The sequence below is a fragment of the Gymnoscopelus microlampas genome (assembly GCF_963454915.1).
Source record: "Gymnoscopelus microlampas genome assembly, chromosome: 9".
In the NCBI taxonomy this organism is placed as follows: Eukaryota; Metazoa; Chordata; class Actinopteri; order Myctophiformes; family Myctophidae; genus Gymnoscopelus; species Gymnoscopelus microlampas.
The window spans coordinates 13,343,923-13,360,565 of NC_139946.1; the positions used below are offsets into that span (position 1 = coordinate 13,343,923).

Sequence of the window (16,643 nt, forward strand, 5' to 3'; positions counted from 1 at the left end):
AAAACCAGTGGTTCTAAAACATGTTCATATTAGAATGTTTTGTGTCAGGAAGCATTCGTGTTGTTAGAAATTAGAATGTTTAAAAAATATTTCAAATATTCCACATTTTATTTCAAGAGTTTTAGAAAATAGCAAATCTACAATCTACTTGTGAGATCTGCTATTTTCAAATAGCCAACGCATTAATGTTTAAAGGGCGAAGCCAAGGGCTCGCTTCTTTTGGGCTTTGGGCTTTTCATAGACCTGCTTGCTTATATTTCTCTCACATAACCTGGCAACGCTGATTGACGTACACGACGCACAGCATCCGCTTTGATGCCCTAGGTGAAGCCAGTAAGTAGCATGTAGCTTCAGCCTAATGCTCCTGATCTAGTCAGACAAGGTTGACGACATCTGATCATCAACATCACAACCCGATCGACGACTATACCAGACACTTTAGCTCTGAGGAGGAGTGGTGGCACTGACTGGGAGACAACAAGACAACACAATGGATCCGGATGATCGCGACGTCCTCCCCGCCGCTCAGAATGTCTGCGTTGCCACCATAGAGTTATAATAAGGTCTCAAGTGGCTACTGGTACTAACTGGGCTAATTGGCTAAAGCTTTTTGAACAAGTGCTACGACCTGGACTTGAGTGACGAAGAGACGATCGAGCTGTCAAAACGAACTGAACTGTGTTAAAGCAGCCCTCCTGCTGCGCGTGTGTGTGTGTCACCTATAACTGCTCCAACAGAGACCCCCTACGGTGTGATCGGGACCTATAAACGACCATGGCTGTACTGGACTGTGATTTGGACGTATTGTTGAGTAGATGAACTATTAGGCGAAGGCTTCGTTTGTTTATTTGTTTTATTCGGATTGTCTGGTTTCTACTGAACCCAACAACAAGCCACCGATCAGTGTGTCTGAATATCGGCCAGACTAAGAGAACCAGGTGGTGTTTATTATAGCGCGTGAATAACAATACACTTGACATGAGATTCTGTGACAAAAAGATGTCGGGGGTCGTTGAGTTTCTTCTTTAGCTGGTCGTGTGAAGTGTTGTAGGGCGTTTTGCCTTGATAAGAAGAGTTGTTTGCCTGAATGCCAACGTGTCACACACGGCTAGATTACAGTCAGCACAGGTCCGGGTGACAGCTTGGAAAATAAACAGGTGTGACAGCCAGGTGAACTGGAACAAACATGGCCCTCTACGCATGCGCGGTGCGTGGCACATCTCTATGGCACTAAGTGAATGGACTCCTATCTATGATCACTGGTTGAAAAGTATTACATTCCTGCAAACTGTGAAACAACTGGACAATTGAACCCAGGTGCATTCTCTCATCCTGCTGGATACAGTCTCTCTGCCCTCTCTCTCTCTCTCTCTGACACACAGTTACCACAAATCCCTCTGGATTTGCTGTCTGTCATTTTGTGGAGGCTGAGCAACTTGTGAGTCACACATGAAGCCCTAGAGTGTCAAACTATACACTAAAAGAAGGGATGACCGTATTTTGGACAATGTAAACAGAGCAGTATCAATTTTGTGTCGTTCTTTTGTTGGCAACTGGGCGAGAATGAGGAGTAACTGGGCCAGTCTAGAGAAGGAACTGGGTCGTGGTCTTGCACCTGTGTCTTTAGTCAAAAGATATCTTAAACATGATCTCTGAAGTCTAACCACCGTGTGAGGTAAGCGTAGACGCATGTCTGTCGGCAGTTTTTCAATTTGGTAGGTGTTGGGTGTGTGTGTGTTTAGTGAAGTGGGGATGTCTAGTCGTTGGCTCGTTGACTGACTGTGAGCCCAGACTGTTGTTTTGCGCACATCACACTGGGATCGGGCCAACCTGCCAACAATGGCACCTATACTGTGGCTGTTGCTGCTACTGGGACTGACCTGCAGCCCAGGACACGCTATGTCCAAGGAGGAGAGGCACAGGTTGAGGTGAGTGGAGCAAACAGCACAAGGATACCCATTTATACCTGAGGCCGATTCTACAACATGTCTTCAAAATCCTAAACAGTTTTCTGAAAACCTATTGTTGCTATATCAGTGGTTCTCAAAGTAAACGTTTTCATGTGAAGGACCCCCAAAATTATATGTGTTTGGCCACGGACCCCATCTCAATATATTTTGTTCCAGGGACCCCCAGAAGCAAAGATTTGAGTTACAATGTTCGCTTAAAAAAAAAATATATATACAAAGATTTGCACAAACTTTCACGATTTTTCAAAAATAGCAGATCTACAAGCTTGTAGCGCGGCACTCTGAGCTTGTATATCTGCTATTTTTGTGGTTCTCAAACTTTTTCATGTCAAGGACCACCCCCCCCCCAATTGACACATTAGCCCGCAGAACCCCATTTGAAAAGGTTTTGTTCCAGGCACCTCCAGAAGTGACGCTACATTAACTACTTTCCCTGGACCCCACTTTGAGAACCACTGACTTAATGTATGGCAGCCTCTTAGCCAAAGAAAGATATTACTCTTGGTGACACTGATCTCTTTCCTCTGCTCTATCATCCCCAAAAGAGACCAAGTGGTTGAGATGTTCGATCATGCTTATCAGAATTACATGGTAAGTGCAACCCCCAGCTTCTTCTTTGGTTCTAGCTGAAGGAATTTAATAAATGAGTCATTGTACTGCTCTCTTCATAATTGCTGCCTTCATAATTGAATTGGTTTCGGCTACAGCGAGCAACACGTTTTAGGTCACTATGTCTATTTTTGAAATGCCTCTGACATCCCTGCTGCGTTGTTAATGTAGCGGTGGGCCCTACCAAGTGAAATACTGAGTGTTCATGTAACTATCCTTTGTCCGCTCCTTTTCCCCCTCTACGTGACCCGTTGGGAGCTTGTAGATCAGCTATTTTCTAGTGAGATAAGCATAGTGTGACAAATCTTTTTATGCGTTTTGTTTCCCAGGACCATGCATACCCAGCAGATGAGCTTATGCCTCTAACGTGCAGAGGAAGAGTGCGTGGGCTTGAACCCAGTCGAGGAGATGTGGACGATGCACTGGGCAAGTGAGTGGCCACCTGGTTTCAAGTCAGACTCTATACAGAATTTCTGCTCATAATAACACCTTTTTGGAGGTGGCCATTACAGGTTCTCCCCTTCTATGTGGAGAAAGATGGCGTTGCACATGATAAATAGCCAAAGTTAAGGGGCAGTAACAGGCTTGGTAAAGAGTGATTGATTCTCTTTCTGTGTTTTAGGTTCTCTCTCACACTCATAGACACTCTGGATACTCTAGTGGTGAGTGCCGACTGCTGTTTTATGTTTGTTTTGCTTTACAGTCATCTATTGTAGTTACTGTACGGCTAGTGGAGGTGAAATAAATGTTTCCTGACTACATTAATTAGAACTTTCTTAATTCTTACACATCTTGCATGCTTTGGAATACTGTTAAGTGTAAGTAGTCACGATTGATTCAAATGGTGTATCCTCTGGCTCCGTTTGTCCCTCACAGCTTTTGAACAAAACGACTGAGTTTGAAGCTGCCGTGAGGAGAGTCCTGACAGATGTGAGGCTGGACAATGACATCGTGGTGTCAGTCTTTGAAACCAACATCCGAGTGCTGGGGTGAGAATAGACATGTTTACCTGCGAGCAAAGACGGTTAAGAAAATCTGTATGTTTTTACATGAACTCTGGTTTCTGCTTAGTGAACATATGTGGCGCCTCTGCTATGTTCCTTAATGTCAACCAAATAAATAGAACAACAACGAGGAAAGGGACTGTGATCACTCGGCTATGAAATTCATCGGCTGTGAAATCTTGGTGGTTTACCACCAGCTTAAGCAGCTGTTCAATGTGTGTGTGCACGCAGAGGGCTGCTGGGAGGACACTCCATGGCTGTGATGCTTAAGGAGGGAGGTCAGCACATGCTGTGGTACCAGGATGAGCTCCTGCACATGGCCAAAGACCTGGGCCTCCGGCTGCTGCCTGCCTTCAACACCAGCAGTGGCCTGCCTTACCCCAGGGTGAGACGGCGTGACACAGATCCACACACTATATGTGTCTACGCATCCCATTCCTATACAAGGATTTATTACTGTTTACATTTGTAAATAATCGTGCACACATGGTCTAGTGTGGAACCAGGATGTACCGAGAGAAACACACATATGCAGCCAGCACTAGGCATTCAGAAAAAATGTACACAGCCGTTAAAGTCAATACATTTGACAAAAAGGGGGGTCACAGCGAAGGCAGACGTACAACTTCACTTTCAAATCATGACCGCATAATTCTATTTTCTGCATCGGTGCTCTGGACACAGATGTCAGTTTTGAGAAGCAGACCTTTTCATGGTTTGCTAGTTTTAATTCATACACCCGTTAAAAAAACACTGTTGAGTCTTGAGAGTACATTCAAATCTGGTTATTGTTCTTCTCAATAGGTGAATTTGAGACATGGTGTCAGGAGTCCAGAATCCAGGACAGGCACAGAAACTGACACCTGTACTGCTTGTGCAGGGACCATCATTTTGGAGTTTGCGGCTTTAAGTCGTTTTACTGGGGATCCCGTGTTTGAGGTAAAAGAACCGCTTCTATTATGAGACAATGCATTTGATAGCACTTTTTTTATTATGTTTTTTTTTATTAGATAATTAAATGTAAGTCTACAGTATGCCCATAATTCTTCTGAAATATTCCTGTGCAATATTTATGTAAAGTTTTTGCATTGCTCATGGGCACATAAAAAGTAAGTTGAACTGCATAGACGGGTTTCCGAGCGACGTCATCACAGAGCAGAATGCGCAATCTGCGCATGCCTGGGGGTGGAAGGCGCGTTCGAAAATACAGCCCTGAGCGGCAGTGAGCGCACTGGCCAATACAAACTAATAGGCGAGTGTGCTCCGGTGCGTAATTTCCAAACGCACCCATAGGCTTCCCCCCGCAGCTGCGCGGTCATATTCCTCTCAATGTTTACTAACAGGAAACCTGTCTATAGGTCGTTAAGAGGTATAAACCTGCCATTTTCAATGGTTAAAACAGAATGAGAAAGCTGTGCACCAACTTACATTTTCACTCACTTTTTAAAGGACTGTAAAATGTAACATTGGCACAGCCTGGCAGCAGCAAGCCGCAGTATCAGTGCCTCCTGGCTGGTGGGCTGAGAGATTATGGTGTCTTACTCTATGTATCGATCAGTTTGATTGATGATGTACCCACACAAACTCATACATCTACAGACCCACGCCCGCAGAGCCTTGGATTTCCTGTGGGAGAAGAGACAGAGAAACAGCAACCTGGTGGGGACCACCATCAACATCCACTCTGGAGAGTGGGTCCGCAGGGGTGAGAGGCAGCGAAGAAAGGGATGGGGGTCTGAACAGTGTTGCCATGTCTGCTTATAGGCTCTATTCACAGCAGCCATATTATGAAGACATTCACAGGTGTTACCAATGATACTAAAGAAGGCTCTGTTCCGTTCTGGTCAAACAGTCAGGGTGCTGATATTGTGCATATCTACAGTTGGGGTCCAGGGACCCTCATGGGCTTCCAAATGGCCCCTTACAGGTGTGTAACTCTGAGAGTGTACAAATACGGGTCCATTTGGTTCCATTTGTACACTCTCAGAGTTATGGGGGTCGTGGAAACCACTGTGCTAGACTAAATGGAACAGAGCCTTCATTAGTATCATTGGTAACACCTGTGAAGGAAGTGATAATATGGCTGCTGTGCATAGAGCCTATTATAAGCGACTTTAGGCTTGTTATTCCGTAAAGTTGCTTAACGTTTTTTTATAGGCTGGTTTGTAAAATGTAGTTGCTTATTTGGGGTTGTTTCCTAATGTTGTTTATACCAGTGGTTCACAAACATTTTCATGTCAAGGACCCCTGTACCAGATTTAAAGTTGTGTTAGTCACTTCTTTTGGGCTTGTTTTCATAGACCTGGTTGATTATTTCTCTTGGAAACTCCGGCAACTCTGGGGCTGAAGGGAAAGTGGGAGGCTAAGAAGACAAGCATGCATGTGGGGAAGTGGAATCATAAAAAGCGATGACAATGTCTTTTCTTTAGAGAAGTACGTATATATGGGGGGATTAGTTAAAGTGTTGGTGTTTGGTTTGTCACAGTACAAGGTGTTCTGTGTTTACGTCTTTCCAGACAGTGGAGTGGGAGCAGGAATCGACTCGTATTATGAATACCTGCTGAAGGCCTACGTGCTCCTTGGAGATGACCTGTTTCTGCAGCGCTTTAACATTGTGAGACCACACACACACACACACACACACACACACACACACACACACACACACACACACACACACACACACACACACACACACACACACACACACACACACACACACACATATATATATCCATACATACACAGGGTAACCAGATCCTTGCTGTCTGGATAATAGGATTCTGTTATGATAAAGGACAGGACTATTCTAGACAGGGCTATTCTATTAAGTTAGCAGTGAACATTCCTGGCTTAACCCTTTTGCTTACAGTATGGCTTTCCGTTTTGATGTTATATTTTGTGATTTGATCAGACAGAGACTTTGTTTTCAAACGTTTTGTTTTACATACACAAGATCAGAGTTAACCTCTCCCACCTGACACCCCTGGCTTCTAATTTCCCCTTTTGTTCTGCTCTGTGCACTTTGTCCTCTTGCCATGTTTGTAGGTCACCAAGCATCGTTCACTCTTTTTATTTTAATCGTTTTGATATTATTGCCAGTGGACCAAAAAGTACATTTCCTGCCCTGTTGACTACACAGTGAAATGTGTTAATTCATCCGTCAGTGTTGATTTACCCATTTGCACAAATGTACACTCATTTGTACACTCAGAGTTATATGAACACTCGCAGCGGATCCATTCACTTTGTATATTCCTTACAGCACTATGCATCTATAATGAAGTACATAAGCCAGCCCCCTCTACTGCTAGATGTCCATATCCACAAACCTCTGCTTCCCGCTCGCACCTGGATGGACTCTTTACTGGCCTTCTTCCCAGGACTTCAGGTCAGAACACAAAAACACGCACTACACACTTGGGTATTAACTTGACCCCTTCATGGATAATTATACTCTTAATGGCACTCACTTATGGCTCCAACTGCTAGTGCTCTTGTGTCTTACCACATAATTGCATCATCCTGGTTTTGAAACATCTCGAAAGCGGTGTCGCGTGTCTCTATACTTTCTTTCCCTGTATCTTCTCTCTGTAATAAAGCGGAAATAATCTTTAAAAAAATTGTCCATATGCCCATAAAATGACACAATGCAGGTGTTGAAAGGAGATATCCGGCCCGCCATTGAAACCCATGAGATGTTGTACCAAGTTACAAAGAAGCACAACTTCCTCCCTGAGGTAATCTGTCTCTCTCTTTCTCTTAATACTCATTCACCATCTGTTTTATTCTACCCCAGGCTCTGACATTGCCGCAATGAATGAGTTGCTTCACTGAAATATGTGGTGGGGTGGGGGTACACACAAATAACTCCATATGGCTCATGTTGGCAACAAAAACAAGTGGTGGAACTTTAATTTTATGCCCTCTGGGCTACGTTACAGCTTTGCCTCTGTGTTCTAACTGTACCACGTGCAATTGAGTCTTGATCCCCTCGTTTCCCAACCTCCCTTCCTCAGGCCTTCACAACTGATTTCAGGGTACACTGGGCGCAGCATCCCCTGAGGCCTGAGTTTGCAGAGAGCACCTATTTCCTTTATAAGGTAATTTATCAAGGATGTGTGACACAATGCAGAGGTTCCAATGCTGCAGTATACTTTGTTAATCCAAATACAGTATCTCCACAGTGGACTAAAATATTGATATTTAAAAAATGCCATCTGATATACATGCGATCCGCACAAATCAAAATGTCCAACTATATCATCATATAGTTGGACATTTACGAAGAGCTTTGTGAATGAGGCCCAATGTTACTGATATTTGAGCAAAATCTCCATGTACACCTTAGCTGACTTTGTGGGGTGCCCGATCTTTCTCTGTCGCACCAATTAAAAACAACTGACTCAGTATCTGCTATTAAGCAGGAGCAAGCACAAACTGTAGATTACTAATTGCTATTCCATTAAAATTTCATGAAATAGATTTTTGCTATAAGCGTGGAGGTGCTGTATACTGTTTCATATGAGGAGCAGAGAATATGGAAACGCTTAGAAAAACTGTAAGCATGAATACAATATTACGTAGCTGTGTTTAATGTTATTTCGTCTAACTGAGCGGACAGCCGGACACCTAGCAAAGCTTTGTTTCCGTGGGTCGTGTTTTTCCTGTGATGGTGATGCCTATCATTAAAAAGCCATTGCGCTTTTATGATGCCCAAACCAGCATCCTGTCTGCAGGCCTGTCACAATAATCGCCTAATCACAATTATTTGAGATGATCGCAATTATTTTGCATAATCGTCATAATCGTTTCCATGTTGGAAGATATTCATGCATTTTCCAGAAATAGCAGATCAACAAGCTTACAACGTGTCACTTAGTGACGCATTGTAAAGCTTGTAACAATTTCAGCAATTTTTTATATTTTTGTTAACTTAAATATACAAAGAAATTACTGACTTTTTTTCTTTTTTTATGTATTTCTGCCGTGTGCAATGTTTGATAACGAAGCCTAAAAGGGAAACGGAAATTAAGTTTTTATTCATATGTTCCAATGTTCAATGCCAAAAACGTCATTAAATCGTTAATCTCAATTATTTGTGTGACAATTAATTTGTAATTGTGACCGCCCTACCTGTCTGTCTTCCTCACACAAGGCCACAGGAGACCCTTACTACCTGGAAGTCGGGCGCACAGTTCTGGACAACCTCAATCGCTTTGCCCGTGTCCCTTGTGGCTTTGCTGCCATGAAGGACGTGCGCACCGGGAGCCACGAGGATCGGTGAGAACACTCAGGGGGGGAGTAACGCTAATTTATACATCGTCTAATGACTGTGTCATGACCTATGACTGCAATTATATGTGGTCATTTGACAAAGTATATACTGCATTAGCTTTAGAGGATGATACTGTTCAAAGACTGCTGAAATGCAACTGCAAACATCACTGTAAAACACGTATAGTTCACGTTAACTTCAGTGAATTCAGTGTGATTGTACACATTGGTGAATGCAAATGTTTGGCACCTGGTTGTTAAATGATTATTATTTTGGAAGGGGTGTGGGTTGACGAGGTGGAATTTAAAAAAGAAGACATGACGAAAGGTGGAAAGACTCCCATTTGCTGTATGTATTTGTTATTAATAACATTTCGAGCCACCAGGCTCTTCCTCCGAAGTCTGAGGAAGAGCCTGGTGGCTTGAAACGTTCAAGACTGACATGAAGTTATCATTGAATTGAATATTAAATGTATAATGTAGCCTAGCCTTATTGGCTGTGTGGTGTCCATAGTGTATGACTGTTAAATACATCTTTAAAACCCTTCTAAAGTGGTTTCCTATTTGTTGGCCGAATGTCCCTCTCTTCTCAGCATGGACTCCTTCTTCTTGGCTGAGATGTTCAAATACTTGTTCCTGCTGTTTGCGGATCCCGAGGACCTCCCATTTGATGTGGAGGACTACATCTTCACCACAGAGGCTCACCTCTTACCCTTATCTCTCTCCATGGCACCTCACAAGCCACCTGTCCCCACTAATACAACGGTAAACACACACACACACACACACACACACACACACACACACACACACACACACACACACACACACACACACAAGATTAGCGTGAGCTTGACAAATGTTTTCAAAGACGAATTTCTAATGAAGGTCTTCACATTTGTTTTGGTACTTCAGTCAGAGGAGGAGATGGATGACTCTAACTTTGATTGGACCTGCCCTAACACCCGCCTCCTGTTCCCTGACCCCGCCTTCCCCCGTAACCTGCGTGAGCCAATCCGTAGCGCCGTTGACAAAAGCTGCCCCCGCCCTCTTCCTTACCGGTATGTCCAGAAACGTTTCTTCTCTTTACTTAGTTTTAGTCACTTTAGGTGGTTCTATGACATCCATTCTACAAGGAAAAAAAGAAAGACATTTTAACACACATGTGTACTCCAAACGGGCCTGTGACGCAAGCGTCGGCTTTCTCTCCCACAATGGGAGAGAACATTTTTGTCAGGTCCTCCATGTCTGGCCATGAATTCTTCTATTTATTTCTTTATTTGTGTATTTAAAAAAAAATCTTATCAAATGTCTTACAACCAGCACCACTGTTAAGCAGAAACCAGGCTTTCCACAGTTACTGTGAAAAGCCCGATGACGCGAGGCTAGTGGCAAAGGCTTCATCCCACGGGTGATCTTTTTGGCACAAAAGAATTTCAATGAAAGCACAGTGAAACTTTTTTCTGCAGTGTGGGGTCCAAAATGTGTTGGATAAAGCTATTCCCACTGTGTGGCAAAAGGGCGTCAGAGCCTAGAGGCTATCGGCGCCCCCACAAAAGTTTTCTTTGATTTAATTTCACATTTAGCTCTGTGACGTGTTCTTTCTTTCCTTTTTTTTCTGAATGTTCTTTTTCAATTTTCTGTCCATCCTTCTCCCTCTACCCATCCCTGCCTCCAGTGAGCCCGGTATGGGCCGTCCTCCCCTGAGGGCGCAGGATTTCATGGCAAACAACCCTGAACATCTGGAGCTGCTGAGAAGGATGGGAGTCAGCCTCATCCACCTGAAGGATGGCAGGGTGCAGCTGGTACAGCATGCCACACAGGTAAGCAAGTGGAAGGAGGAGACAAGGCAACACTTTCTAAATGTGGTTTCTCTGTGTCCTACGCAAATGTAATTCATTTCATTGCAAGACCAAACATTTACACATGTATTTTACCGAATATTTACATATCTTAAAATATTAATAAACATGCACGCACACACACACACACGCCATTGCTCTTTGTAAAAAAAAAAATCCCATGTCCTTACTACTACTTTTTTCCCTTTCCACCTCTCTCTTCTTCTCTTTGGGGTGCACCTCCTCCAGGCGGTGAGTGCGGTAGCCGCAGAGGACGGCATGCGTTTCATGCAGGAGATGATGGAGCTTTCCAGCCAGCAGCAAAAGGAGCAGCTCCCACCCAGAGCCATTCAGATCGTCTCCCACCCCTTCTTTGGCAGAGTGGTACTAACCGCCGGCCCAGCGCAGTTTGGCATAGACCTGTCCAAGAGCACCACGGGGGTGAGTGGATTTTCCAGCTTTGGAAGCTGCCAATTTTCAAACGAGTACCTAATTATGTCTGTGTGTTTGTTTTTCCCTGCGCCCGGTCACTGACATTACCTTCAGGCATTTTCTCTTTTGAGTGAAGAACCTACTTAGTTCCCTCGAGTGTTTAACTTTATTCAGACAGAGGCATGGATGAGACTTAGGAAATCCCAAATCCCTATTGGGATTTGTTCTGTGGCCAGCAGGACAGCAAGAGGGATTAAGCCTGCAAAACCACCCAGTATATGTTAGGGAATTTGAGCCATTGTTTTAGACCGTGGTTGAATCGCTCTTCTCCACTTTTCCTCCCGTGTGCAGGTACGAGGCTTTGTGACGGTGGCCGAGCCCTACAGCGGCTGCGCCGAGCTGGTCAACGCCGAGTACGTCCAGGGCCGCATCGCCCTGCTCCAGAGGGGCCAGTGCATGTTCGCCGAGAAGGCCCGACACATCCAGAAAGCCGGCGCCATCGGAGGCATCGTCATCGGTGAGGACAGGCTACTAATCACACGAGACACAGGATATCAACTCGGTGACTAGATTAGGCCCAGATAATTTAATTACCTTTAACCCATTAAGACCTGAAGCCGATTCTACATGTCTCCTAAATCCCAACAGTTTTCTGAAAAACGTATGTTTCTATATCAGTGGTGCTCAATCTTTTTCATATCAAGGACCCCCAAAATGATATGTATTTGGCCGCGGACCCCCATCTCAAAATAGGTTGTTCCAGCCAACCCCATGAAGCAAAGATTTGAGTTAAAAATGTTCACTTTAAAAATATATATATTCAAAGATTTGCACACATTTTCTCGATTTTTCAAAAAATAGCCAAAGTGTAAAATAATGCTTTTTAGCTCAAATCTAAGACTCCGATGCGTCCCAGGTCTTAAAGGTTTAAGACGGCCCGTCGTCACGCTTCCTTCCACGTTGCAACGATGACTTAATAAATACAGTAGAACTTGTATAAGCTGATTATAAATGATAGACCGTGAGACACTAGTGTCCACCACTCTGATCTCAAGTCCTTTCTCTTCTCGTCTCCCCTCCTCGGTCATCTTTTTTTCCTCTGCAGATGACAACGAGGGCAGCAGCAGCGACACGGCGCCCCTGTTTCAGATGGCCGGGGACGGGCGCAACACGGAAGACGTCACCCTGCCCCTCCTCTTCCTCTTCCACAAGGAGGGCAACATCCTGCTGGAGGCTCTGAAGGACTACAAAGAGGTGGAGGTGTTGCTGAGCGACAAGGCCAGGGACCGAGGTGGGTGGGGGACCACGTCTGTGGTTCAATTTCTGCATTAGATTAGAACGCTATTTGTAACCGCACCTTTTTCAAGCATGGAATGGAATCACACACTTGATTTTTTTTATGGTCGATTTCGTATTTTCCTTGTTTCCTTGTTTGTAATCGCTCTCATAATCATCACTCCACAGAACCTCTCCTAATGCTTGTTTTAATAAGGAAGTGTGGGATAATAAGGTTGATCATGACTCATACTGGTGGGCCCTCGTGTAACTGTACTGGAGGAGGGTGGTGGAAAGTATTGTGCCTGACCCCCCCCCTCCCCAATCCCATCTCCCAGGTTCCTCTGTTCCCTGTGGTGGACTGTAACAGTGCCTCTCCTCTCCTCTCTCTCTTTTTCTATCATTTCTCTCTCTGTACTCCTCCCCTCCTCTCGGGATGAGCAGAAGCCATATTCAAAGATAAACCTCTCCCAGGCACCGTGGGCACCAGTAAGTATCTTTCTGCTTTCTCTTCCTCCTTATCTCTGCAATGTTGGTTTCCCGCCCCCTTTATGTCATGCCTTTCCCCTCCACTCTACTTCTTATCCCCTCTTGACAATAATGCCCTAATTCTCTGCCACTCTACCCGTAGTACTGAATGTCTGACGTCTCTCTCTCTCTCTCACTCACTCCACCTTTAAAGGTTTGTGTGTTTGTGTGTTTGTGTGTGTGTGTGTGTGTGTGTGTGGTGTGTGTTTGTTGATGGAAAAGCTTAGCGTGATCAGTCTTTTGTGCTCTTTCCTCTCATGGCTTAGGACACACTGTACACACACACACACACACACACACACACACACACACACACACACACACACACACACACACACACACACACACACACACACACACACACACACACACACACACACACACAGTATAGTGTGTATGTGAACAACCAATGAAATGAATTTTCAATTCTGAGAAGCTAACGGCAAGAATCTGCTCACTTTGTTTCAAACGGACATCTGAGGATGAGACTAATAACTAGGGGCGTGCTGATTTTTTTCACGATACGATACAATACACGATATTGGGCTCACGATATCGATACGATGCGATATATGGCACTTTTTGTCTCGGCCAGGCCGAAGGCATGGCGAGAGAGAATGTTTTACCCCCTGTCCGTCCGTCCTTCTGTCTGTGAACAGCTAATCCGTCCTTCCTTCTGTCGGTGAACGGCTAATCTCCGGCACCGTGGCCTGATCGCAACGAAACTTTGCACACACACTCCCCTGAGGCCAATTCCAATTCGAACCTCTGCCCCAAATTTTTCACATGGGCCTGTTATAGTGCCACCATGAGGCAGATTTCACTATGAGCACTTTTTCTAGTTTATTATGAAAATATATGGAGGGGGGGGGGGGAAATGCAAACAAATACTTCTGTTTTAAAAAAATGTTTTACTTTTTTTTTTTTTTGCCACAACGCTACATATCGTTAGAAAACGTACCGCGATATATCGTAGGACGATATATCGGCACACCCCTACTAATAACTTTATCATCCAGACACAAGGAGACCATCATAGCAACAAGCAATTAACTGTAACAAGTAACTGTAGAGTCTTAAGGCTTTATGAAGATCTTTTTCACATTTACCAACCAGTAATAGTTACATAAGGTGCTATTGGAAAGGCTACTTTTCCAGCGGTTACAGTGGATGAAGGACAATATCTAGCTAGGCCATCCAGACCATTAACAATTTCATCCTCAGTACAACTTCTTTTGTGGTACCATTTTCTCTCTGTTCAGATTGGTTGAGCAGGAGCGTTTTATTCAGTGGGAAACATGACTCACCCTCAGCACTGTGCTGTTACAGCTGACAGCGTCTTGATGAAAACTGCTCTATTTTTGACTGGGGATGACTGCCTACAGACATTTGTAAAGATTACCAACTGAGGGGGTGGAAAGAAGTGTGTGTGTGTGTGTCCAAAAATGACGTTGGAATATTCCTTCTCAACAAAACCCATACGTTAAAAACCTTTTCAATATTTGTTGAGTCATCACTATTTGTATAGGTATATTTATTCAAACATGAACATGTCTTTTAAAATATTGACATGCCTACACATGACAAACTAAACAAATACTGTCATATGCCGTAACACTTCCTTTAAAGGCTGCAGACCACACACACACACTCTCTCTCTCTCTGTCTGTGTCTGTCAGTGCCGTGGTTGGTGTGCTTTCTCAGAGCGAGATCAAATGAATGATGCATAATTTATATTGCTTGATATCCTCATTTTTAATAAGGTTAGGTCATATTCATACTGGTTTAAATAAAATCTTAAGTTTCACGGACATGTAACACTCCAAGTGTGCTATGCTGTGATCAAAATGGAACAATTATCTTTTCCTTGACATGAAATGGGTAATGATAATCAAACCATGTGAAGTTACTGACCCAAGAAACTAATTATTTCCAAACCGGGCTTTTTAGATTGCTCAGAGTGCAAATCACTTTCTCTGCTGCCGAGTTGGGTTGTGAGCTCTATGTTATCATTACCATACACGTTTCAGCTTGACCTACATTTTCAATTTGAATCAATTAAAGTGACATCGTGTCACTCGTGTCCGTGCATTCAGTGCATCGGCCCTAACCTGACATGGCCACAATGGCAGAGAAGAACGGAACTGTGATCTCACTAAGCCAGCTGCTGTGCAAGGTTTGAATTTGGAATCTTCGACAGCCCTAGAATTGTGGATCTCAATCATCCCGTCTCTCTCTTTATCTCTCCTCAGGTGGGGACGTCGTACACGAAGAAGAGGACTGCGTAACCGAAGACACCACTCCTGCCTCATCCACGGCTATTGACCAATCCCAAATGAGCACAGTGGAACTGGACGAGGCAGCCCCTGAGGAAGCGAGCCCCTGTGAGGAGGAATTTAGTCCTCTGGGCGAGGAGATCAGTCCGTCAGAGGTGGAAGTGAGCCCAACGGAGACAGAGCCAGGTGCAGAGAAAGACTCTGATAAGAGGGAGGAGCCTGAAGGCACCGCGGAATCGAGCAGCCAATCGGTAGATGAGCTGCTATCTGATTGGCGGGAGGACTTGGAGGCGTTTCAACAGATGGAGAAGGATGAACTCTGACGGATGTCTGACAACTCTACTCCTCTCCCGATAACCCCCCAATCCCCCATGAGTGAGTCATGATCCCACTGTGGAAATGGCTCGGGGGGGTCAGATATATGTGCAGATGTCTCCGCCTATAATCAAAATCAAAATGAACTGATGGGACACTTTTATGAGTGGGGAAATAGTTTTGGATCAAGCATGGCGTAAAATGAGGGATGGCTGTGCCTCTCATCCTCCTCTGGTGGCGGTGCCAAGGTACAGATATCATCGTAGAACTGTGAAGGACTCCTCTTTGCCCCTTTTTGATGCTTGAGAGACCAAGGTGTCAACTCCACTTTGTGACTCAATTTCTGTTTGATCTTTCATTCTGATTCTGATTCATAACATAGCCTAGTAGTCAGAAAACTCTATAATCTGGACCAGTCTGCATCATAACATATCTCTCTCTTTTTTTTTCTAAAATCTGGTCTTATTTTCAGTGTCTTCCTCTGACCATTTCTGACTGTTTATTTTATTTGAAAATGGGAGATCATCTTGAATGCTGGTTGAACAATTATTTGCTGATTTTATTAATTATCTGACTGTTGGGTAGATTAATTTTTTATATTGAACTGTGATGAGCTAATTGGTGGATGGAATGTTTACGGTTATCTTTAATCACATGTATGGCTTAATGTGAGTGTGAGTGTGTTGATGGATGGGCAAGTGCTATCGGTGTTGGTCACATGCTCTAACATGCGCCACCGGGATCTGATCAAAAGTTAAAGTGCATCAAGCCAGCGATCCAGGAAGACCTATGAAGTCAACTCATGTGCTATTGTAAATATGTATTTGTCAAATAATGTTGCCCATATAGACAGAAATAATATAGAGCTGCTTTGCTCAGGTTCTGGTCAGTTTGAATGATCAGATCTCCCCCAATACCAGTGAGACACCCTACCAACCCCTTGACCACATGGTTGAGCTGAGCATCCTCTGCTCAACCTGACTACAAAACGGACATTACCAGCAGAGGCCTCCAGGTAGGAGACAGAGTTTGATCTATGCTGCAAACTGCTGACCAATTGGAAGGGGAAAATAAGCAAAACATAAGCCAATAAGTTAACAGTGAAATTTAATAAAA

At 44.1% G+C, this 16,643-nt stretch overlaps 1 protein-coding gene across 2 annotated transcripts; it reads left to right on the plus strand.

Annotated features, from left to right (window-relative positions):
- The first annotated feature begins 308 nt into the window (after nucleotides 1–308).
- Nucleotides 309–16,643, plus strand: edem3 (ER degradation enhancer, mannosidase alpha-like 3). Of its 2 annotated transcripts, XM_084067461.1 has the most exons (21): nucleotides 309–1,928; nucleotides 2,516–2,561; nucleotides 2,909–3,009; nucleotides 3,202–3,241; nucleotides 3,456–3,568; nucleotides 3,815–3,968; nucleotides 4,388–4,522; nucleotides 5,183–5,288; nucleotides 6,100–6,197; nucleotides 6,849–6,974; nucleotides 7,240–7,323; nucleotides 7,603–7,686; nucleotides 8,742–8,866; nucleotides 9,454–9,625; nucleotides 9,776–9,921; nucleotides 10,539–10,683; nucleotides 10,951–11,142; nucleotides 11,485–11,650; nucleotides 12,239–12,424; nucleotides 12,853–12,897; nucleotides 15,189–16,643. In XM_084067461.1, exons 1-21 carry the CDS (start codon nucleotides 1,840–1,842, stop codon nucleotides 15,533–15,535), a joined length of 2,700 nt encoding a protein of 899 aa, XP_083923587.1. In that variant the 5' UTR covers nucleotides 309–1,839; the 3' UTR covers nucleotides 15,536–16,643. The 2 variants fall into 2 exon arrangements, with proteins under 2 accessions (XP_083923587.1, XP_083923588.1); XM_084067462.1 differs by lacking the exon at nucleotides 12,853–12,897.

What these genes read in the sequence shown, in the direction of transcription:
- edem3 (XM_084067461.1), top strand. Translation starts at nt 1,840, where the DNA reads ATGGCACCTATACTGTGGCTGTTGCTGCTACTGGGACTGACCTGCAGC. An exon ending in GCACCTATTTCCTTTATAAG is followed by an intron (nt 7,687 to 8,741) that starts GTAATTTATCAA and finishes TCCTCACACAAG; the next exon opens with GCCACAGGAGACCCTTACTA. An exon ending in CGACAAGGCCAGGGACCGAG is followed by an intron (nt 12,425 to 12,852) that starts GTGGGTGGGGGA and finishes CGGGATGAGCAG; the next exon opens with AAGCCATATTCAAAGATAAA.